Source organism: Salminus brasiliensis, chromosome 18 (assembly GCF_030463535.1).
Source record: "Salminus brasiliensis chromosome 18, fSalBra1.hap2, whole genome shotgun sequence".
NCBI lineage: Eukaryota > Metazoa > Chordata > Actinopteri > Characiformes > Bryconidae > Salminus > Salminus brasiliensis.
In genome coordinates, this window is record NC_132895.1 from 5298693 (window position 1) to 5324478 (window position 25786).

The 25786-nt window shown below is 39.4% G+C and overlaps 2 protein-coding genes across 5 annotated transcripts in view; both read left to right on the top strand.

Annotated features, from left to right (window-relative positions):
• Window positions 1-4605, top strand: part of LOC140539636 (uncharacterized) — a 30953-nt gene extending 26348 nt beyond the window's left edge. For all 4 annotated transcript variants that reach the window (XM_072662378.1, XM_072662381.1, XM_072662380.1 and 1 more), the window contains 3 exons: window positions 1254-1725; window positions 2617-2875; window positions 3341-4605. In XM_072662378.1, coding sequence (XP_072518479.1) covers window positions 1254-1725; window positions 2617-2875; window positions 3341-3463 — 854 coding nt within the window. In that variant the 3' untranslated portion in view covers window positions 3464-4605. The remainder of the gene's footprint in view (window positions 1-1253; window positions 1726-2616; window positions 2876-3340) is intronic.
• Window positions 4606-10573: 5968 nt separating this feature from the next.
• The window catches only part of rtknb (rhotekin b), a 69792-nt gene continuing 54579 nt past the window's right edge, over window positions 10574-25786 (top strand). Inside the window, exons 1-5 of the mRNA XM_072662275.1 lie at window positions 10574-10752; window positions 24095-24294; window positions 24600-24661; window positions 24769-24822; window positions 25085-25202. Coding sequence (XP_072518376.1) covers window positions 10642-10752; window positions 24095-24294; window positions 24600-24661; window positions 24769-24822; window positions 25085-25202 — 545 coding nt within the window. The 5' untranslated portion in view covers window positions 10574-10641. The remainder of the gene's footprint in view (window positions 10753-24094; window positions 24295-24599; window positions 24662-24768; window positions 24823-25084; window positions 25203-25786) is intronic.

The following is a 25786-nucleotide window of genomic DNA, read 5'->3' on the forward strand; positions in this document are numbered from 1 at the left end:
ACAAGCCAATTAAGTTCTGAGATCAGGGTGAAAATGACGAGAGCACCAATTTTTTGGGGTGCCCAAACTTTTGCATGTTGCTCTTTTCCATTTTTTTCCCTTTCTAAAGTTGTACAAGATGGAAATAATATGCTACTGTGGCTACAGTTACATTTACAGCATTTAGCAGACGCTCTTATCCAGGGCGACTTACCAAAAGTGCTTCACTGTTTAGAATAACCTCAGCTAGTTTGAATAGACTACTAATTCCTAAAAAGATACCTCTAAGCTTAGACACTACTAATACAAGTCAATATGGAGACCATAGTACTCTACTATTTGTCCAAGTATTCTCTGAAGAGGAGGGTCTTCAGTCTAGGTTTGGCTAATCTGCTGTTCGGACCCCCAGGAGAAGTTCGTTCCTCCGCTTCGGTGCAGGACAGAAAAAAGTCTGGACGCTCGTCTTCCGTGGATCTTAAAGGATGGCGGGTCGAGCCGAGCCGTACTTGAAGCTGGAAGGGCTCTCGGTGCAGATCAGGCTTTTGACCATTGCCATCAAGTAAGGAGGGGCTGGCTGGTCCAGTCTTGGCTTTGTAGGCCAGAGTCAGGGGTTTGAATCTGATGACCTGGGCAGCTGATGGCCTGGGCAACAGGAAGCTTCAGTGAAGAGAGAACACAGCAGTGGAGGAGGAGGAGGAGCTGAACATGGTTGAACTTAGAAACGTTGAAGACGACTGGATCAGTTGCAGGGGCCTGATGGTGAGCAGAGGGAGACCAGCCAGAAGGGAGCTGCAGTGGTCAAGTCTTGAAGTGTCTAGGGGCTGAACACCTGATCATCTGGATAACTCTCTAGAGTCTTCGGGTGTTGACTCTACATCTTTGGATGTTGTACAGGGGAAATCTGCATGACCCAGTCAGATTTGCAACATGGCTTGAGAATGATGACTGATCATCCATGACTTGATATTAGGAAAAGATTGTGTTCTTTAACTTTAGGTCTTTTGGAGACCAGTTCATCATCTACTCACCTGACTAGTCACAGACAGTAGCAGACATTGGGGACCTGGGGTGCCGTGTGCATTTGCGTGTTACTGTATTGAGTCTAGTGCTTTTATCTGATGCAATCTACCCTTTGCTGCTTAGCTTATTTTGAGTAATGACAATATTGTACACAACTAAACTCTCCCATCTGTGGGATGTAGCTTTTAGACTTTCTGAAGTTTTGGAAGAAGCTGTTTTTTAAAGATGGTTCTTCTTTTTTTTCTGTTTGGCAGCTAAGCTACAGGTCAAACCGAACCCAGTTCAGAGAAAAAGCCTCCGTGGCCTGCCTGCGAAAGAGGGGGCCAGCTCTGCACCTGCTTCATCACAACAGACTTTTTCCACGTCTGAAGAAACCGCACTATCAGCCACTCCAGTAACGGACATTCCTCCCACTTCAGTTTCACCAGTTAAAAGGACTAAAGCTTCCTCCACTGCACCAAAGGATGCCACACTCCTCCCTGCTCCACCTCAGTCATCCTCAGAGCAAATTTCTGTACCTTCCCCTCGGCCTGTCAGTATAGAGGCTCCACCCACTCACACTGTACCCCAGGCCTCCTCTCAAGACATTGTGGGCCAGGAAGAGCTCCCAGAGAGAAAGGCAGTGGAGTCTGATGGTGTAGAGGACTCAGAACCTAGCGGGTCAGGAGTGGAGTCACATCCAGTCCATCAAATCACACCGCTGGCGACAACCGGGCCACTTACGAGGTGAGTGTATCTGTGATCTGTGTTGATCTACAGGACTCTACAGTCTTAAAGCGTTCTATAGCTATGCCCCCCTCCCCAAAATCAGCCAATCTGTGTGAAGCATCATCAGAAATCTGTAGAGTAGGCCATAACATTTTGAATTTAAGAAAATCGTGCCTTCATAATTGTATATCCAGTAAAAACCTGTGTAAATTTAATTTGCCGGAATGCTACACTATGTGGACAAAAGTATTGGGACACCTGCTCATTCATCATATCTTCTGAACTTTGGGGTATTAAAGGGTATTAAAAAAGAGTTTATCATGTTGGAGGAATTGTCTTTACTGTCCATGGAAGAAGCTTTTCTACTAGAAAAGGATTTGATTGCATTCAGTGACACCCCACTTCATCCCCATCTCCCCAACACATCCCAAAAGTATTTAAAGGTAAAGGTGCACGTATTTGTCACTGTACTATGCACAGTGAAATGTGTCCTCCGTATTTAACCCATCTGTGGTAGTGAACACACACACACACACACACACACACACACACACACACACACACACACACACACACACACACACTCGGGAACTAGGGGCAGTGAGTACACACACACATCCAGAGCGGTGGGCAGCCAACTCCAGCGCCCGGGGAGCAGAGAGGGTAAAGGGCCTTGCTCAAGGGCCCAACAGTAGCAGCTTGCCGAGCCCGGGAATCGAACCCACAACCCTGTTATCAATATCCAGTGCTCTTAAAGTAATGGAATGCAGTTTTTAGAAAGGGTGTCCACAAACATTTGGACATGTATATTCTCCTTAATAGGCAATGCGGTCACAATATGCAGCATGTTGCCAGTTTACCTCGTCGTCTAAATGAGTCTTCCCTGCTTGTTGTTGTTGTTCTCTGTAGGCCTGGTAGGAGACCTAGAGGCTTCCTCTCCTTCATGTCCAGTACAAGCACGCAGGGATCCTCATCAGCTAGCAGGGGGTCCTCAGCAGGCCCTCAGAAACCGGCCATAAACGCATCTCGTTCTGAGAGAAGGCGGCCCGCTCCAGGGCCTCTTGCTTCAGCCTCCAGACCAGCTTCAGCTTCCCAAAAACTCTCCAGACTTGATCCCTCACCAGCCAGCACACTGTCTCCATCTGTCTCATCCACCCCAGCTCCAGAGGTAAAAACATAATCAATGGGTTATAAGAAAAATGTGTCAGAATAACAGTTAAAACATCCTGCTGATCAATAAATACATTTATTATTGGGGGGGGATTGCTGAGAGGCATCATCTAAGCGTTGGCCTGATCATCAGGAGATTGTCAGGTCGGTCTCTGGCCATGCCACAGCCGTCAGTGGTTGGGAGTTCCAGGGAGCACGTTTAGCATCACTCTCCCTCTGGGTAGGTGGGATAATCCTCCCCCAGACCAGTCAGCGTGGTGCATTGCCGTCTGAGCGTCTGTTAGCGGATGTAGTATAACTGGCACTGTGTTGAAATGGAGACTTTTATTATGAAAGGAATTTGCTAGGGTTGTTCAGTCATGAACTAAAAGCTCATTATTAAAACAGTTACGGTGGATTTTTAGTAGTTCTTGCTTTCTCTCTCTAAGACCTGTCTGTTTCTGTGCTGTCTTACCTTTCTCAGGTAAACACAGAGCCTGGAACCTCGGGCACAAACCCAAACACAGAGGAGGAGCCCACCAGCGTTTCTGCATATTTCTTCAGCGACATCTTTACCATGGTGGACGAGCAGGAGGAGATGGAGTGAGAGGATGAAGTTCAGGGAGTGAAGGAGATGGGGGAATTGCTTTAACCAAAAATGATGGCTAATGAGTCTGAATGATAGCATGGTGGGTACCAGGCAGTATTTTATCACGGTCAACCTCAAAACTACCCAGAGCCAAAATAGGAATGAATTTAGCTCTGATTTCACTGGTTGATGGAGGGAATGCAGCAGTGTTTTTCATCCTGTTGTCTGTATATCTGCCCCAGCCGTGTTGTATTGTTGATAACCAGGGCCAGCAAATTTATCAGGTATCTAGAAAAGACCAGAAAACCCACTGGATCCAAACTCCTTCATAATAGAAGTCAATGTGCTGGTCCTGAAGCAGCCGCTCGTAGGCTTGTTCTATTGGACGTGGGTTTAAATCGGTGTTTTGTGCCTTTCTAAATACAGAGAAATCAAATCAAGATACAAATGATCATGATTTTTGTGTTAATCAACCCTGTGTTACAGATGCAGCACATAGAGATGTGGTTGAGAACCGCTGAAATGTTTTCTTACATTTTTCTGCCACACCTGCTTCAGCTGTACATTCATGCACACGCAGTGTAGCATCCATCCTTCAGTTGCTGTAATTATGAGCCTTCGGTTTTCTGTCTTAACCCACAATGCCTGTGTCCCACATCAGACTCAGTAACCTGCCTTTCTCGTCTAACCCTTCAGGGTGTTCCCCATCATGACTATCTAGTGTTCAAGCATCTCACCCCTTGCCTTTTTTTAGGTTTGTAATTTATGCGTTTTTACCAGGTTAATATATATATATAGCACACTGCTGGTGTGGACAGATTTTATGCATTGGTTTTATTTTCTAGAAGTGTGTGTTTTTATTTTACATGCTGCCTGCCTGTACCGCCAACGACAGTATAGTTCATGCACATGAAATTTCAGTGTATGAAAATTAAGCTCAACAAACTGAACTGGATTGTCCAGTTGTGTACAGGTTGTTTACAAGCGAGTGTATAAATTACACATCAAAACATGTAAATATGTTAATAAAATTTTATGACGACCTGATTTACAGTAATTCTTTTTTTAGTAATTATGTTTTAGACTGAAATCTTTTTTGCAATGTAACCCATCTTGCTTTGCATTTTATGATAATGATAATAATAATAATAACAATAATACATTTTTGGCATTGACTGATCCTTTCATTATCCATTATAAGACAAACATGTGCATCTTGATACACATGTATGAGAATGCAGAGTTGGGATTCTTGGCCAAGGATTCTTATTAGTAAAGTGTGGTTTGCTTGTCCAGCCTGGGAACCGAACTCTAGTGTAGTATTTATCATTAAATTAACTCTATATATCATTAGAATAAACTAAACAGAATAAAATCATTAGAATAAAATAAACAAATAAGCAAACAAAAGGCAGCGGTCAGTGAGTGTCTACCTGTAATTAACTCTATATAACATTAGAATAAACCCAAATAAACATAATTAAGTCAGTGGTCAGTTAGTGTCTGCCTGTATGTAACTCTATGCTTATTTGGGTTTAGTCTAACATTATATAGAGTTAAATACAGGTAGACACTCTGAGTGACTTTGTGTATTTCGGTTTATTCTAATGTTATATAGAGTTAATTACATGTAGACACTCTCACTGACCACTGACTATGTTTATTTGGTTTATTCTAATGTTATATAGAGTTAATTACATGTAGACACTCTCACTGACCACTGGCTTTATGTTTATTTGAGTTTATTCTAATGTTATATAGAGTTAATTACAGGTAGACACTCTCACTGACCACTGACTATGTTTATTTGGGTTTATTCTAATGTTATATAGAGTTAATTACATGTAGACACTCTCACTGACTATGTTTATTTGGGTTTATTCTAATGTTATATAGAGTTAATTACATGTAGACACTCTCACTGACCACTGACTATATTTATTTTGGGTTTATTCTAATGTTATATAGAGTTAATTACAGGTAGACACTCTCACTGACCACTGACTTTGTTTATTTGGGTTTATTCTAATGTTATATAGAGTTAATTACAGGTAGACACTCTCACTGACCACTGACTATGTTTATTTGGGTTTATTCTAATGTTATATAGAGTTAATTACATGTAGACACTCTCACTGACCACTGACTATATTTATTTTGGGTTTATTCTAATGTTATATAGAGTTAATTACAGGTAGACACTCTCACTGACCACTGACTTTATGTTTATTTGGGTTTATTCTAATGTTATATAGAGTTAATTACAGGTAGACACTCTCACTGACCACTGACTATGTTTATTTGGGTTTATTCTAATGGTATATAGAGTTAATTACATGTAGACACTCTCACTGACCACTGACTATGTTTATTTGGGGTTATTCTAATGTTATATAGAGTTAATTACAGGTAGACAATCTCACTGACTTTATGTTTATTTGGGTTTATTCTAATGTTATATAGAGTTAATTACAGGTAGACACTCTCACTGACCACTGACTATGTTTATTTGGGGTTATTCTAATGTTATATAGAGTTAATTACAGGTAGACAATCTCACTGACTTTATGTTTATTTGGGGTTATTCTAATGTTATATAGAGTTAATTACAGGTAAACACTCTCACTGATCACTGACTTTATGTTTATTTGGGTTTATTCAAATGTTATATAGAGTTAATTACAGGTAGACACTCTCACTGACCTCTGACTTTATGCTTATTTGGGTTTATTCTAATGTTATATAGAGTTAATTACAGGTAAACACTCTCACTGACCACTGACTTTGTTTATTTGGGTTTATTCTAATGTTATATAGAGTTAATTACAGGTAAACACTCTCACTGACCACTGACTTTATGTTTATTTGGGTTTATTCAAATGTTATATAGAGTTAATTACAGGTAAACACTCACTGACCACTGACTTTATGTTTATTTGGGTTTATTCTAATGTTATATAGAGTTAATTACAGGTAAACACTCTCACTGACCACTGACTTTGTTTATTTGGTTTATTCTAATGTTATATAGAGTTAATTACAGGTAGACAATCTCACTGACTTTATGTTTATTTGGGTTTATTCTAATGTTATATAGAGTTAATTACAGGTAAACACTCTCACTGATCACTGACTTTATGTTTATTTGGGTTTATTCAAATGTTATATAGAGTTAATTACAGGTAGACACTCTCACTGACCTGACTTTATGCTTATTTGGGTTTATTCTAATGTTATATAGAGTTAATTACAGGTAAACACTCTCACTGACCACTGACTTTGTTTATTTGGGTTTATTCTAATGTTATATAGAGTTAATTACAGGTAAACACTCTCACTGACCACTGACTTTATGTTTATTTGGGTTTATTCAAATGTTATATAGAGTTAATTACAGGTAAACACTCACTGACCACTGACTTTGTTTATTTGGGTTTATTCTAATGTTATATAGAGTTAATTACAGGTAAACACTCTCACTGACCACTGACTTTATGTTTATTTGGGTTTATTCTAATGTTATATAGAGTTAATTACAGGTAAACACTCTCACTGACCACTGACTTTGTTTATTTGGGTTTATTCTAATGTTATATAGAGTTAATTACAGGTAAACACTCTCACTGATCACTGACTTTATGCTTATTTGGGTTTATTCTAATGTTATATAGAGTTAATTACAGGTAAACACTCTCACTGACCACTGACTTTATGTTTATTTGGGTTTATTCTAATGTTATATAGAGTTAATTACAGGTAAACACTCTCACTGATCACTGACTTTATGCTTATTTGGGTTTATTCAAATGTTATATAGAGTTAATTACAGGTAAACACACTCACTGATCACTGACTTTATGTTTATTTGGGTTTATTCTAATGTTATATAGAGTTAATTACAGGTAAACACTCTCACTGACCACTGACTTTGTTTATTTGGTTTATTCTAATGTTATATAGAGTTAATTACAGGTAAACACTCTCACTGACCACTGACTTTATGTTTATTTGGTTTATTCTAATGTTATATAGAGTTAATTACAGGTAAACACTCTCACTGACCACTGACTTTATGTTTATTTGGGTTTATTCTAATGTTATATAGAGTTAATTACAGGTAAACACTCTCACTGACCACTGACTTTATGTTTATTTGGGTTTATTCAAATGTTATATAGAGTTAATTACAGGTAAACACTCACTGACCACTGACTTTATGTTTATTTGGGTTTATTCTAATGTTATATAGAGTTAATTACAGGTAAACACTCTCACTGATCACTGACTTTATGCTTATTTGGGTTTATTCTAATGTTATATAGAGTTAATTACAGGTAAACACTCTCACTGACCACTGACTTTATGTTTATTTGGGTTTATTCTAATGTTATATAGAGTTAATTACAGGTAAACACTCTCACTGATCACTGACTTTATGCTTATTTGGGTTTATTCAAATGTTATATAGAGTTAATTACAGGTAAACACACTCACTGATCACTGACTTTATGTTTATTTGGGTTTATTCTAATGTTATATAGAGTTAATTACAGGTAAACACTCTCACTGACCACTGACTTTGTTTATTTGGTTTATTCTAATGTTATATAGAGTTAATTACAGGTAAACACTCTCACTGACCACTGACTTTATGCTTATTTGGGTTTATTCTAATGTTATATAGAGTTAATTACAGGTAAACACTCTCACTGACCACTGACTTTATGTTTATTTGGGTTTATTCTAATGTTATATAGAGTTAATTACAGGTAAACACTCTCACTGACCACTGACTTTATGTTTATTTGGGTTTATTCTAATGTTATATAGAGTTAATTACAGGTAAACACTCTCACTGATCACTGACTTTATGCTTATTTGGGTTTATTCTAATGTTATATAGAGTTAATTACAGGTAAACACTCTCACTGACCACTGACTTTATGTTTATTTGGGTTTATTCTAATGTTATATAGAGTTAATTACAGGTAGACACTCTCACTGACCACTGACTTTATGTTTATTTTGGGTTTATTCTAATGTTATATAGAGTTAATTACAGGTAGACACTCTCACTGACCACTGACTTTATGCTTATTTGGGTTTATTCTAATGTTATATAGAGTTAATTACAGGTAAACACTCTCACTGACCACTGACTTTATGTTTATTTGGGTTTATTCAAATGTTATATAGAGTTAATTACAGGTAAACACTCACTGACCACTGACTTTATGTTTATTTGGGTTTATTCTAATGTTATATAGAGTTAATTACAGGTAAACACTCTCACTGATCACTGACTTTATGCTTATTTGGGTTTATTCTAATGTTATATAGAGTTAATTACAGGTAAACACTCTCACTGACCACTGACTTTATGTTTATTTGGGTTTATTCTAATGTTATATAGAGTTAATTACAGGTAAACACTCTCACTGATCACTGACTTTATGCTTATTTGGGTTTATTCAAATGTTATATAGAGTTAATTACAGGTAAACACACTCACTGATCACTGACTTTATGTTTATTTGGGTTTATTCTAATGTTATATAGAGTTAATTACAGGTAAACACTCTCACTGACCACTGACTTTATGCTTATTTGGGTTTATTCTAATGTTATATAGAGTTAATTACAGGTAAACACTCTCACTGACCACTGACTTTATGTTTATTTGGGTTTATTCTAATGTTATATAGAGTTAATTACAGGTAAACACTCTCACTGACCACTGACTTTATGTTTATTTGGGTTTATTCTAATGTTATATAGAGTTAATTACAGGTAAACACTCTCACTGATCACTGACTTTATGCTTATTTGGGTTTATTCTAATGTTATATAGAGTTAATTACAGGTAAACACTCTCACTGACCACTGACTTTATGTTTATTTGGGTTTATTCTAATGTTATATAGAGTTAATTACAGGTAGACACTCTCACTGACCACTGACTATGTTTATTTTGGGTTTATTCTAATGTTATATAGAGTTAATTACAGGTAGACACTCTCACTGACCACTGACTTTATGCTTATTTGGGTTTATTCTAATGTTATATAGAGTTAATTACAGGTAAACACTCTCACTGACCACTGACTTTATGTTTATTTGGGTTTATTCTAATGTTATATAGAGTTAATTACAGGTAAACACTCTCACTGACCACTGACTTTATGTTTATTTGGGTTTATTCTAATGTTATATAGAGTTAATTACAGGTAAACACTCTCACTGATCACTGACTTTATGCTTATTTGGGTTTATTCTAATGTTATATAGAGTTAATTACAGGTAGACACTCTCACTGATCACTGACTATGTTTATTTGGGTTTATTCTAATGTTATATAGAGTTAATTACAGGTAAACACTCTCACTGATCACTGACTTTATGTTTATTTGGGTTTATTCTAATGTTATATAGAGTTAATTACAGGTAGACACTCTCACTGATCACTGACTATGTTTATTTGGGTTTATTCTAATGTTATATAGAGTTAATTACAGGTAGACACTCTCACTGACCACTGACTTTATGTTTATTTGGGTTTATTCTAATGTTATATAGAGTTAATTACAGGTAGACACTCTCACTGACCACTGACTTTATGTTTATCAGGGTTTATTCTAATGTTATATAGAGTTAATTACATTTGGAGTCAGTAATCAGTGGTCATAATGGGCTGTTGGTCAGTAGAGTCATTAAGTGCTGTAGAGTTATGGGTGCTGATTTTGTCTCTGAACAAATACAAATAAGGTTTTAATGAATGTTGTAGGAACGTTTCAAAAACGTTCTAGCAACCAGAAAGGGTTCGGGTCTGGAGCAGGGCAGCAGTAACCGTGTGGACATGGTGAGTTCCTCCACCAGCAGGTCTGGGATCGGTGCTCTCCATTAAGCTCCAGCGCCACGTGATTCGCCCCCTCGCTGCTGTGAGTGTGAGCGCTGGCCTGCAGGGGGCGCTGCGCTGCTCCAACAGCCTGCAGTAAAGTTTCAGCGCCTCCCAGATTCTCCTCGGAGTGGGAGACTCCAGCATGAGAGCTGAGCTCCTGGACCTCACTGGACCTCACGTTTCCTCAGCGGGTGGACTTTCTACAGCTCGGTTCTGCTTGCGGACATGAGCTCGGGTCGGCGCTGGTAGCTGAGCGGGCCCGGAGTTCTCAGTGAAGGAGCCCCAGACAGGCGTTCAGATGTTCTGCAGGAACCAGACCTCCAGGGCCACGGTGGCTCGAGGCTCCGCGGTGGAGATGGAGGTCCGCAGGGGGCACTTTCGGCTCAGCGTGTTTGAGGACTCCGCACAGGTGGGTCAGCAGCGGTGTGCGGGGCTTTGTGAAGGGGACCGGGGCCGCGCCCGCGTAGTGCTGAGAGACTGGCTGCGCTCCAACGCGCGCGACTGACTGGGCTGTAGAGGCTTAGGGCCGGGGCGGTATACCGTGAACTCCGGTAAACCGCAGCGTGAGCGGTACAGAGCAAACGATCCTTAAGCGAGCAAATTTTACTGAATTAAATTAAACCATATTACACTTGCGTAAGAGCTAAAATATCTACATTAAATAAAAGTAAATAAAAGTGAAAAAAAATATATTTTTTGTTGGTGTGTGATGTGTTAACTAGTCAGCAATATTGATTATTGTGCATACAATAAAAACACATTATTTTATTATTATTATTATTTTTTTTTTTTTACATTATAAAATCCATCCAACTTCTTATACAGGTAAGAATTTATATTACCTGTGTAAGAATTTTGTAATGTAAAAAAAAATGTAAATGTAAAAAAAATATATATTATTATTATTGATAATAATAAAATAATAAATGATAATGCACAGCAATCTCTTACTGCTTTTTTTCATAACTTCATGCTAAAAAATCAATTTGCATTGTAATGGAAGTCCATTTTTAGCTTTTTTTTTTTTTTTTAGCTAATGTTATCATTTTGTTTGGTTCTTTAGTTAACTTTTCTTAGTTAAAAGTTAACTAACTTAACTCTTTTTATTTCTATTGTTTTATGTTTACAGGGTTATTTTTTCGTTAAATCTTAATTTTCTACTCTTTTAATCTTCTACAATCTTAATTTCTTTCCTTTTAATGTTTTAATTATTATCATTTATTTGTCCGTTTACACAGTTATCATCATACAGTCTGTTTGTATGATATATTCTTCAAAAATCTTTGTAAGAGTTTTCTGATTTTTCTTAACTTTTCAATTAAAATTTCAAGAACAATTGATATTCTCCAAAAAATCTTCTTAAATATTGTCTCAAACTGATCGACAGAACCTAAAATATTTAGAAAATAACAGCGTATACTTTTGTGTGTATTTTGAGAATATATTGGACTTTATGTTTAAAACTCAACAGGAAACACAACGGTCTTAACAGTCACCTGAAATAGGAATCAAAATGATGGAAAGAAGCTGCTGCCGGGGTTGTGTGGCATATTTGCCACAACTTATTCTGGTTCTGATGGTCTGAACGCTGTTGCCATGTCCCAATACTTTTGTCCATATAGACATCATATAGATCTAGTCTATATTCTGTAAAATAATGAGCTCATGACCTTGTGGTAATAGTTGGGATCTGGCTCTATTGCTATTTGTAGGCTGTTCATAGATCCAGTCTAAAAGCTCACAGACACCAGAACCACCGCACTAAACATCTGGATCTGTCGGGGAGTCCAAATCCAGTGGTGTAAACAGTGTTGTGACCGGCAGTGGCAGTGAGTGCGGAGACGAGCTACAGCCAATGAGAGCACAAGCCTTGAGCTGTGGGGACACATGGCTACAGGACAAACCATAGTTTGGAGAGCAGACAGACTAGAAGCTACTTAGTCTAGAACGCACTAGAACGTTCTGCCAACAAGCAGCACTGGAGAACACTTCTCGAACCCTTTGTACACTCTTCAAATGGTTCTTTGAACAACACCACAGAACAACCACTGCTGGTTCCACTTAGAACCATGTTTTGTACTTGAGATGTATGAGTGTGGAGAACCTTCAGATCAAGTGATCCAGAATGTTCCTCAGAGTCACACAACTCAATTACAAAACATGGTTCTTCTGTAGCATTGCTCAAAGAACCATCTGAAGCACCTTTATTTTTAGAACTGTACCAAAGGGTTCTAGAAGTGTTCTCCAGTGCTGCTTGTTGGGAGAACGTTCTAGGTTTGACTGTCTAGACCATGTAGTTCTGGTTCCCATTGTAGAATTCTACGCTGTGGCAAAGTGTTCCACAAGGGTTCTAGAGTTACCCATACCAGCTAATCCCTCTAGAACTCACTGAAGCATTGGTCGGCACTACTCCACACTCTGGCTAAGCATTGTAGAAGCTTTGCAGCTGGACCTGCAGACAGTGCTGATCTGACCTGCTGCATGACCATGAGTCTAGACCAGTGGTGAGCGATCCCAGTCTTGATGACTCCATGCTCTGCTCGCGTTTGTGCTTCCTGTAGTGTAACTCAGCTTATTCAGTTGATCATCTAATTAGCAGGATCTGAGTCATGTCAAGAGCTCGAGGTCATCAGAACTGGGGTTGTGAAACTCTGGGCTGGATGGTGTAACTTCAGAGCTGGTCGAGATGTTGAGAAGCTGCTGCAGACTCCGCTGTCCCTGATATGAGTCTTATGAGCATTAACTGAATTAAACTCTGGCTTATCCGGATTAATGGGAACCTACACATTAACTCGTTTAGGCTGTTTCGGACACAGTGGCCTGTCCTGGTCCAACAGTCTATAACATGACAAAGTTCAAGTTAAAGTTTGCTTGTTTGTGCCAATCTTGGGTCGTCATGATCATTTAAATAATTCGATTTCCAACCAATCACAATGAAGAGCCACTGGATGATGGCATTGTTTAAGCCCTCGGAGCAGAACAGAAACATAGTTAATTATTCTGTAATATTAGAAGTTAGCACAGTTAGTAATTTCATTTTCATACCCATAATATATGTTCCTTTGTGTATTAGGGACTTATTTTGACACAGTCCGTTTGTTTATTAGTGACTTTTGTTTTGGCTCAATCTGTCTTTGTTCGTATTTGTGACTTTTATTTTGACACAGTCTGTCTTTGTTCGTATTAGTGACTTTTATTTTGACAGTCTGTTTGTTTATTAGTGACTTTTATTTTGACACAGTCTGTCTTTGTTCGTATTAGTGACTTTTATTTTGACAGTCTGTTTGTTTATTAGTGACTTTTATTTTGACACAGTCTGTCTTTGTTCGTATTAGTGACTTTTATTTTGACACAGTCTGTCTTTGTTCGTATTAGTGACTTATTTTGAGTCTGTTTGTTTATTAGTAACTTTAATTTTGACAGTCTGTCTTTGTTCGTATTAGTGACTTTTATTTTGACACAGTCTGTCTTTGTTCGTATTAGTGACTTTTATTTTGACACAGTCTGTCTTTGTTCGTATTAGTGACTTATTTTGAGTCTGTTTGTTTATTAGTAACTTTAATTTTGACAGTCTGTCTTTGTTCGTATTAGTGACTTATTTTGAGTCTGTTTGTTTATTAGTGACTTTTATTTTGACACAGTTGTTTGTGATTTAGTAGTTAAGTGGAGCGACCCCCCCCCCCCCCCATTCCATTTGTAAACATTGGGTCACGAAAGCAGTTCTATTATTTTTCCTTGTCAAAATAAAAGCCACTAATACAAACAGACTGTATCAAAATAAAAGTCACTAATCTACGCAAACAAACAAACCATGTCAAAATAAGTTACTAATACAAATAAGTTACTAATACAAACAAAGCAGCAACACAAAATACTTTCAAACTGTAAGCTAAAATTAATATTTCACATTTCACTCCTTTTTTTCCCCTTTTTTGTTGAATTGAAAAATGACCCGATCCGTGTGATTTGGGCTAAGCCATATAGAAATCACATTAAGGGATCTAAGGTCCTACCTGCTAGGGTTCTAGCTATGCATTCGAAAATTCTATACACTAGATACATATTTTTTTATTCTTTCTAATTCCTGTTGAATTCTACGTACTAGCTAAGCATCCTAGAATCCTATACGCTATCTAAGCCTTCTATATACTCTATATTGACAAAAGTATTGGGACACTTGCTTCTTCATTTCTGCCTAAATTAAGGCTATTATAAAGAGTTTCTCCTGCTTTTGTTGGAGTAACTGTCTCTACTCTCCAGGGAAGAAGACTTCCTACTAGATTTTAGAGGAGCACTGCTGTGTGGATTTGATTGCATTCAGCAACAAGAGTGTAATCAAGGTCAGGATGTTGGATGATGGATGATCACCACCATACCTCATCATCCCCAACTCCCCAACTCATCCCAAAAGTACTGGATGGAGCTCCATCCATCATTTCAGAGAACACAGTTCTTCCACTGCTCCACAGCTCAATGCTGGGGGGCTTTATATGCCCTTCTACTAGCCCACGCCTGGCTTTATTAGGCAGCATGGTGCCAATAGGTTCATCATGTTTATCTGCTCCTCCAGAGAGTCCTATTCTATTGGCAATACTTCTCTACAGGGACTAGACAAGCTGTGTGTGTGTGTAGCATTTGCACATCCGTGTCAGCAATGGGTGCAACTTAAAGTAGCTGAATGCATTCATTAGAAGGGGTGTCCACAAATATTTGGACGTGTAGAGTATCTGTCTAATTCCTCTAGTATTTCTGTCTGAGGGAACTATAAATACACACATTGTTGGAATCAGGCTTCTGGGTAATGGAGAACCGTGGAACCTTTCCTGGAGTGGATTAAACTCCACATAAACAATTGATTGTTTTGGAACAATGGGGAGCTGTGTGAGCTAAAGTGCGGTAATTCTAGTATTATACACCAGAATAGCAGCGTGTCCTAAATACAGGGATGCAGTAACTGTCGGAGCGGGTGAGAGAGAGGCCTTAAGACTGGAGCTGGAGGAGAAAGTCGTACCAGTAGGATTGTGTGTTTGTAGAATGGCCTCCGTAGTGAGTTCGAGAGGACAGTGTAGCGGGATTAGTTGGAAGTTTGGTAACTGATCGTAGCTCTGAGTCTTTATATGACGGTTGATTCCGGAAGAGCAGGAATGCTTTGTAAGTCCACGTTTGTCCCGCAGGTCTTACAGTAATACTTCAGTAAATGAATGAGATCTGATAACGATGAAGTAACCGTTGGCCGCCTGTCTTATCAGATGTCGCGTAAGTCCAGCTCCAACTTAGGAGAATTAGACAGATTAGAGAGGCACTTTACTGCTGGACAAACAGTGTCTCCCTCCCTCGCTCGCTCGCTCACTCCCTGCCTTTCTTTACCTTTCCCTTTTCACTTTGTGTCTGACTCTACATGAGCGCTGTGTGTGTGTGTGTGTGTGTGTGTGTGTGTGTGTGTGTGTGTGTGTGTGTGTGTGTGTGTGTGTGTCAGCTCTGGCTGAAACTGAATAAATGCGGGAAATAGTTTATCCAACACTTCTGGAGTCTTTACAAGGTTTTAGTCTAGCTTTGTAGATTAGCAGCATTAGCACACCAGCTACGTGTTCTGGAGTTCTATACACCAGCTACGTGTTCTGGAGTTCTATACACCAGCTACGTGTTCTGGAGTTCTATACACCAGCTACGTGTTCTGGAGTTCTATACACCAGCTACGTGTTCTGGAGTTCTATACACCAGCTACGTGTTCTGGAGTTCTATACACCAGCTACGTGTTCTGGAGTTCTATACACCAGCTACGTGTTCTGGAGTTCTATACACTAGCTACGTGTTCTGGAATTCTATACACCAGCTACGTGTTCTGGAATTCTATACACCAGCTACGTGTTCTGGAGTTCTATACACTAGCTACGTGTTCTGGAATTCTATACACCAGCTACGTGTTCTGGAGTTCTACACACCAGCTACGTGTTCTGGAGTTCTACACACCAGCTACGTGTTCTGGAGTTCTATACACCAGCTACGTGTTCTGGAGTTCTATACACCAGCTACGTGTTCTGGAATTCTATACACCAGCTACGTGTTCTGGAGTTCTATACACCAGCTACGTGTTCTGGTTTTCTATACACCAGCTACGTGTTCTGGAGTTCTATACACCAGCTACGTGTTCTGGAATTCTATACACCAGCTACGTGTTCTGGAGTTCTATACACCAGCTACGTGTTCTGGAATTCTATACACCAGCTACGTGTTCTGGAGTTCTATACACTAGCTACGTGTTCTGGTTTTCTATACACCAGCTACGTGTTCTGGAGTTCTATACACTAGCTACGTGTTCTGGAATTCTATACACCAGCTACGTGTTCTGGAATTCTATACACCAGCTACGTGTTCTGGAGTTCTATACACTAGCTACGTGTTCTGGAATTCTATACACCAGCTACGTGTTCTGGAGTTCTACACACCAGCTACGTGTTCTGGAGTTCTACACACCAGCTACGTGTTCTGGAGTTCTATACACCAGCTACGTGTTCTGGAGTTCTATACACCAGCTACGTGTTCTGGAATTCTATACACCAGCTACGTGTTCTGGAGTTCTATACACCAGCTACGTGTTCTGGTTTTCTATACACCAGCTACGTGTTCTGGAGTTCTATACACCAGCTACGTGTTCTGGAATTCTATACACCAGCTACGTGTTCTGGAGTTCTATACACCAGCTACGTGTTCTGGAATTCTATACACCAGCTACGTGTTCTGGAGTTCTATACACTAGCTACGTGTTCTGGTTTTCTATACACCAGCTACGTGTTCTGGAGTTCTATACACCAGCTACGTGTTCTGGAATTCTATACACCAGCTACGTGTTCTGGAGTTCTATACACCAGCTACGTGTTCTGGAATTCTACACACCAGCTACGTGTTCTGGAATTCTATACACCAGCTACGTGTTCTGGAGTTCTATACACCAGCTACGTGTTCTGGAATTCTATACACCAGCTACGTGTTCTGGAATTCTATACACCAGCTACGTGTTCTGGAATTCTACACACCAGCTACGTGTTCTGGAGTTCTACACACCAGCTACGTGTTCTGGAATTCTATACACCAGCTACGTGTTCTGGAATTCTATACACCAGCTACGTGTTCTGGAGTTCTACACACCAGCTACGTGTTCTGGAATTCTACACACCAGCTACGTGTTCTGGAATTCTACACACCAGCTACGTGTTCTGGAGTTCTACACACCAGCTACGTGTTCTGGAATTCTATACACCAGCTACGTGTTCTGGAATTCTATACACCAGCTACGTGTTCTGGAGTTCTATACACCAGCTACGTGTTCTGGAGTTCTATACACTAGCTACGTGTTCTGGAATTCTATACACCAGCTACGTGTTCTGGAATTCTATACACCAGCTACGTGTTCTGGAGTTCTATACACCAGCTACGTGTTCTGGAGTTCTATACACCAGCTACGTGTTCTGGAATTCTATACACCAGCTACGTGTTCTGGAGTTCTATACACCAGCTACGTGTTCTGGAGTTCTATACACCAGCTACGTGTTCTGGAGTTCTATACACCAGCTACGTGTTCTGGAGTTCTATACACCAGCTACGTGTTCTGGAGTTCTATACACCAGCTACGTGTTCTGGAGTTCTATACACCAGCTACGTGTTCTGGAATTCTATACACCAGCTACGTGTTCTGGAGTTCTATACACCAGCTACGTGTTCTGGAGTTCTATACACCAGCTATGTGTTCTGGAATTTTACCCACATGTTGTAGAATTCTACACTCTAGATAAGCATTCTAGAATTTGGCTAAATGCTTAAGTTATTTAGAAATTCTTGCTATTCTAGCTATTGTGGAAAGCTCTAGATCTCTAAAATTCTACACACCTGACAAGCATTGTAAAATTCTATACACTCACGTCTATTTAATTCCTCTAAAATTCTACACACTAGTTAAGCATTTTAGAATTCTACTTAATTACTCTAGATTTTCACTCAGGAGCTAAGCATCGTAAAATTCTATACACTCGTATCTGCCTTATTTCTTCTAGATTTCTACTCACTAGCTAAGCATTCTAAAATTCTATGCACTCGCATCTAGTTCCTCTACACCTGACTTAGCATTGTAAAATTCTATACAGTTGTCTTTTTTTATTCTACGTAATTGCTAAAGATTTTTACCCACTAGCAAATCATTGTAGAATTATACACAAGAATTCAACATACTGGCTAAGCTTCTCGAATTTAACAAACAACCTAAATATGTTAGACTTTCACACACTAAATAAACATTCTAAAACTCCATACTCTTACATCTGTCTAATTCTGCTACAATTCTACACAATAGCTAAGCATTTTAGAATCCTACATAATTTATGTAGAATTTTACAGACTAGCTAAGCATTTTAGATTTAGACACTCTACCCTAGCATTGTTCGCTTCTTCTTCCTCTAGAATCCTACACATTAGCTAAGCATTTTAGAATTCGTCATGCCATCCAAGCATTTTGTATTTCTACACACTGGCCGATCATTCCACAATTCTGTACATTCGCTACTATCTACTTCCTGTAGAATTCTACACACTGGCTGATCATTCTAGAATTGTACCTATTTCCTCTAGAATTCTACACACGGGCTGATCATTCTAGAATTGTACATATTTCCTCTAGAATTCTACACACGGGCTGATCATTCTAGAATTGTACATATTTCCCTTTAGAATTCTACACACGGGCTGATCATTCTAGAATTGTACATATTTCCCTTTAGAATTCTACACACTGGCTGATCATTCTAGAATTGTACATATTTCCCTTTAGAATTCTACACACTGGCTGATCATTCTAGAATTGTACCTATTTCCTCTAGAATTCTACACACTGGCTGATCATTCTAGAATTGTACATATTTCCCTTTAGAATTCTACACACTGGCTGATCATTCTAGAATTGTACATATTTCCCTTTAGAATTCTACACACTGGCTGATCATTCTAGAATTGTATCTAGTTCCTCTAGAATTCTACACACTGGCTGATCATTTTAGCATTGTACCTAGTTCCTCTAGAATTCTACACACTGGCTGATCATTTTAGCATTGTATCTACTTCCTCTAGAATTCTACACACTGGCTGATCATTCTAGAATTGTATCTACTTCCTCTAGAATTCTACACACTGGCTGATCATTTTAGAATTGTATCTAGTTCCTCTAGAATTCTACACACTGGCTGATCATTTTAGCATTGTACCTAGTTCCTCTAGAATTCTACACACTGGCTGATCATTCTAGAATTGTACATATTTCCCTTTAGAATTCTACACACTGGCTGATCATTCTAGAATTGTACATATTTCCCTTTAGAATTCTACACACTGGCTGATCATTCTAGAATTGTATCTAGTTCCTCTAGAATTCTACACACTGGCTGATCATTTTAGCATTGTATCTACTTCCTCTAGAATTCTACACACTGGCTGATCATTCTAGAATTGTATCTACTTCCTCTAGAATTCTACACACTGGCTGATCATTCTAGAATTGTATCTAGTTCCTCTAGAATTCTACACACTGGCTGATCATTTTAGCATTGTACCTAGTTCCTCTAGAATTCTACACACTGGCTGATCATTTTAGCATTGTACCTAGTTCCTCTAGAATTCTACACACTGGCTGATCATTTTAGCATTGTACCTAGTTCCTCTAGAATTCTACACACTGGCTGATCATTTTAGCATTGTATCTACTTCCTCTAGAATTCTACACCCTGGCTGATCATTTTAGCATTGTATCTACTTCCTCTAGAATTCTACACCCTGGCTGATCATTTTAGCATTATTAGAACTAGGTTCTCGATTTTCATTCACTTGGTGCTCTTTAATAAAACTCTGTGCCGTGTTGTAGAAAGCCTCACAGTTGTTAAGCGCAGCTCGGTGTTCTAGCTTTCTGTTGGGTTGTGAGAGTTCTCCACGTTCTAGCGTTGTATTGTAGAGTGCAGATGTAGGTCTGAGCTCATGGGAGCACCTGTGAGAGTGGAAAGAAAAGAGTCTGTGGTTGAAGGAATGTGTTCCTCACACAACAGGACCACGTGTTTGTAACCCTACACATGCATTCCAGTTCGGGACGGGCCTCGGTGCAGCCAGCCCGTGTTGAACACAGAGGGAGCGCTGTTCACAGCCGGGCCGTGGTCCCACACCTGGTCCCATCTGTCTCTCCATCCAGCGTTTCCAGCCATTTTCCTGTGGTGGACTGTAGCGTTGACTGACTGATGCTGTCGGATGAAGTGTGTGTGTGTGTGTGTGTGAGCAGGGAATTCAGCAGACTGTTCCCTCCAGGGCTGGAATTGAAGAACCCCTCTGTAGGAAGTAAATGGAGGAGGATGGGACCTTAGCTTCTGTGCTCGTTGTTTTGGGTCAGTCAGCTTCCGTGTTATTATGTGAATGATTTCAGGAACCGACCGTGTCAAACCGCCTGCCCGACTTCCTAGCCCAGACTTGGCCGTGTTGACTGACCTCATTCCACTCCCTCCTGCTTCCTCTCCGCTCCCTTTGGGATAGAAACACTCGCCCCATAGCGCCATTTTGTGGTGATTCAGTGTACTGCACTACAAGGACTGTGCAAAAGTTTTAGGCCCTATGAGAAAGTTGTACTTAATGTGTTGAAGTTATTAAACAATGAGAATAAGAATCAAGTTTGCTAGTTTGGATCATGCCTTCAGTCTTCAGATGATTTGGCAGAAGGCTACGAGAGAGGGAGAACTCAGAAGACTCTGGGCTGGAGTTTGGGCTTCTGCTTAGACAGATGACTGAAACGGGAGGAGACAGGGTGGTGGAGGGTTGTGAAGACTTGCTGGGATCTTGCTTGGATTAGGGAGGAGGGCCTTCAGGCGTGTTCCTCCATCAAATTCATGTGTATTTCAATATATATATATATAATTGTTTTGATTGGATTGCATTCAGCAAAAGGAGCATTAGTAAGGTCCTCCACCTCCATCCTGAACTCCCCAACACATTCCAGCAGTATTGGATGGGGGCACCAACCATCATTCCAGAGAATACAGTTCTTCAACTGCTCCACAGCTCAATGCTGGGGGGCTTTTTACCCCTCTACTAGCCCACGCCTGGCATTAGACAGCATGGTGTTCATAGGTTCATGTAGTTTATCTGCTCCGGAGAGTCCTATTCTATTGGCAGTACTTCTCTACAGGGACTAGACTAGCTGTGCATTTGCACATCTGAGTCAGCAGTGGGTGCAACTTAAAATAGGTGAATGTATTCATTAGCAGGGGTGTCCGCAAACATTTGGCCATATAGAGATCACAGAATTTAATATGGATTACTAATATAGATGAACTTTCTTTGAACTGATTGGACTGAATGTGACTCATGAACAGAGCAGACAGAACATGGTGTCATGGTGGGGTTTGTCGGCGGTTTATTTTTTACGGTGCTCTTTAATCCGTGAGGTATTCCTAGAACTCTCATGTGATTAAGCTCATGAATGGGCTTGTGTGTGTGTGTGTGTGTGTGTGTGTGTGTGTGTGTAGAAGTAAGATAGATGTGAGGCAAATGTGGGCAGAATGTTGTCCTATGTACTTTTGGAATAGTTTTGCTTGAAAACGCTAAAAATCTTTACACTAGATGTTGGAACGTGGCAGTGGGGATTTGATTGCATTCAGCCACAAGAGCGTTAGTGTTGGATGATCAGATCTGCCTCTCCACCTCATCCCAATGGTACTGGATGGAGCTCCATCACTCCAGAGAAAACAGTTCTTCCACTGGTCCACAGCTGAATGCTGGGGGGCTTTGTACCCCTCTAGCCCACACCTGGCATTGTGGGTAGGGGGACCTTAAGGTGATGTAAGGCTGCTCGAGGGCTTCCCATTAGACTGAGTATGCTTTATATGTATGCATCATTTATTTCCTGTTGAATTCACTGTGTAGAAATTGGTATCTGTTGGTTAATAAAAACTACTGTGCTTACTTATAATGAATGTTAATAATAATAATAATAATAGTAATAATCATAATCATAATAATCATAATAAATGATTCAGTATATTGCGATATTTTGTGATAAGCAAGACTATATATATATATATATATATATTCGTGTGTATATATATATATATGTGTGTGTGTGTGTGTGTTTTGCATAAAATCTGAGTAAAAGGAAAAGAATTGGACTTTTTATCCACTCAGAACAGTTACCAACACTGCCATCTAGTGGCTCGGTGGTCATCACTCTTTAGCGATGTTGGCCGACACAGGCGTCGGTTAGCTGGTGTGGTGGAGCTGGGGACACGGCAGTGGCTGACTTCACCTCGTAGTCCTTCACCTCCTAGTGTGGGGAGCATTGCTAGGGCTAGGGGGAGCTACGGACGGGTGGGTTAATTGGGAGTGGCAGAGTGGGAGAAAAAGGGGAAAAAGTGACAAATAAAATTCTAAATAAAAAAAATTCGGACTCAAAACTCTGCCCTCTAGTGGACGGGTTCCTTTAATGTTGTTTAAACACAACACAAAATGAACTACTGTGTGCCACCAGTCTTTACATATAAACTATTCATTAATAATCAATACTGTGTTTTTAAGAATCTATACAGCATTGCTAAACATAATATGTCACTTATCTCACGATACTTTGATATATTGATTTTTTTTTTTACACTCCTGATGAAGGCAATAAAAAGTTTTAATAAAAAATTGAAGAAGATATTTAAGTAGAATTCAGATGAATAGAAATAATGCTAACTCTGGCTTGTGTGCTGTACCTGGGTTTGGTAACCTGTTTGCATTGACCCTGGTCCCTGTATGAAGCCGCCACATGGAGGGCAGAGCTGATTAGCGCAGATTTTCGTTTAATCCTGGTAGTAATGTTGGTTGGATAGAAACACACAATCCAATTAGGCTCCACAGGTGGCTGTGATTCTTCACAACCAGGGTGGCTTACCTTCTCAAACGGTATTCATGTTATTGTACCGTATCTAAAGTAACTTATCTGTGTAGCTGGATAAACAGTTGCTTATTGATGGGCCTTAAAATTCCTCCACTTCATCAAAATATGGGCCACGCTGGTATCAACACGACCAGTGACCTCTGACTCGGGGAAGAGTCTGAGTGGGTGTTTGTGAGTTCAGTAGAAGGTGAAAGTCCTCTGCTCTGAGAGAAGGCCAGAGCAAAGTGAGGTTAAGCTGATGAGCTGCTTGTTTATCTGGTACTGGTAAAGAGTGACAAACATGCTGGTCTGGGTTGAGGTAAGAACACACCTCTTTCCTGACCGTTCCTGTGGTGGTCAATAGGCCTGGACAACAGAGCATAATTATATAGTTGTCAAAATCGAACATTTTTAACATTAATAAAATGCTTTTGATTATTTTCCAATAAGTAATAGTTAAATACTTTAATCATTGCTGCCTCTGACCACTAGGTGTCGCCTTTTACTCACTTGCCACTAATTCCACTATCTGCTACTTTACTTCTTTACTATTCTACTATATGACTATATGTCTACACGTTAGTGGACACCTTTTCTAATTAGTTAATTCAGCTACATGAAGATCCACCCATTATAGAAAACCCCCAGTATTGGGCTATGGAGTAGTAGTACTTCATTCTCTGGAGCGATGGAGCTGTGTGTGTGTATGTGTATGTATGTATGTATATATATATATATATATGGCGCTTTGTGGGCGGTCTAGAAATGAACTGATCTGATTTAATACACAGAGTGCACCCTTCCCTCTCTCTCTCTGCAGGACAGTGAGGTGCAGAAGCAGATAGAGATGGAGGTGCGGGTGCGGGAGGGTGCCTGCAGGCTGCTGGCCGCATGCTCTCAGAGGGAACAGGCTCTGGAGGCCTCTAAAAGCCTCCTCACCTGCAACAGCCGCATCCTTGCTCTCATGAGCCAGCTCCAGCGCATGAAGGAGGCACAGGCCCTGCAGCGCACAGGACGCAGGTAAAGCCCAGGTGGAGTGGCGGGGGTGTATTAATAAGCACATACATGCATCCAACAATAAAGGCAGCATGTATGCGCTTATTAATACATGCATCCAACAATAAAGACAGCATGTATGCGCTTATTAGTACATGCATCCAACAATAAAGGGAGCATGTATGCGCTTATTAATACATGCATCCAACAAAAAAGGCAGCATGTATGTGCTTAATAATACATGCATCCAACAATAAATAAATTTATTGGACCTAAAGAAGCTTAATAAGTCTCTGGACATGCACTCCTCATTTATGACTCCATTTCAGGTCATCGGCTGGTGGCTCTCTCGAAGAGAGGAAGCCCTGTACTGGGAAAGTGGCCATTTCAGGTGGGTAAAGATTATCCACACACACACAAACCTACACACACACGAATGAAATGGACTGAATGTAATTCATTCATAGACGTCTCACTGTAACATCGCTGTTTCTTCAGATGTCCGCATCCCTCTCATGTGGAAAGACTCTGAATATTTCAAGAACAAAGGCGGTGAGGATCCGTAGGTTTATTACTGCTGATGTTTATATTATCTGATATGTTTAGGAAATATTTTATATTTATACTGATTTCTATGATATTGTTTATCTATATACAGTTCTACCAGCACTGTGTGAAATGAATAATTTGTGTATTTTTAAAAAATAACCTCCCTGTTAAATTATTTATGTGTAAAGGCTTTAACTTGTGTTGTGTAGTTTTACTTGTCTCAGTAGTTTGTATATACCTCTTATACCTCATATACCTCTGTCAGAGTTGCACAGATGGGCTGTGTTCTGTTTGCTGGCTGTGGGGAGAGACATCTATGACACTGACCTGGTGATGGTAGACAGGACACACACAGACATCTGCTTTGAGGACACACTCATATTGTGAGTTGTTGTGTGATCCATTGTAGGGATTTTATGGGTCGTCTGATCTCTGCAGCGTTTATTTTAGTTTATTTATCCATTTAAAAAGTAAAAGGTAAAAGGTATGAACATAGTTTATAGTAGTTATTGAATAAATTATAGTAAATACTGAGTAATTTGTAGTATTTACACAATATTTTGTAGTAATAATGGACTTATTTGGTGAACATACTGCATAATGGATGGTAAATATTGAATCATTTATTGTAGTTACTGAATTCATACTGGATAATTCAAAGTAGAATTGAATTGAAATGGAATTGAATTGACACTTTATAGCAGTTTTGATTGTTTATAGCAGTTCATGCATAATTCATAATACAGACTTAATAATTAAATTAATTTATAGTAGTTGCTGAGTAATTAATAGCAGATACAGAATCATTTATAGTCAGCACTGTGTAATTTATGGATACTTGGTAAATTATAGTAGATAAGGAATCTTTTATAGTAGATACTGAATAGTCATAGACTGTGATTTGTGCTGGATACTGGGTAGATTATAGTAATTGCTGAATAATTCATAGTGGTTGGTTAGTAATTCA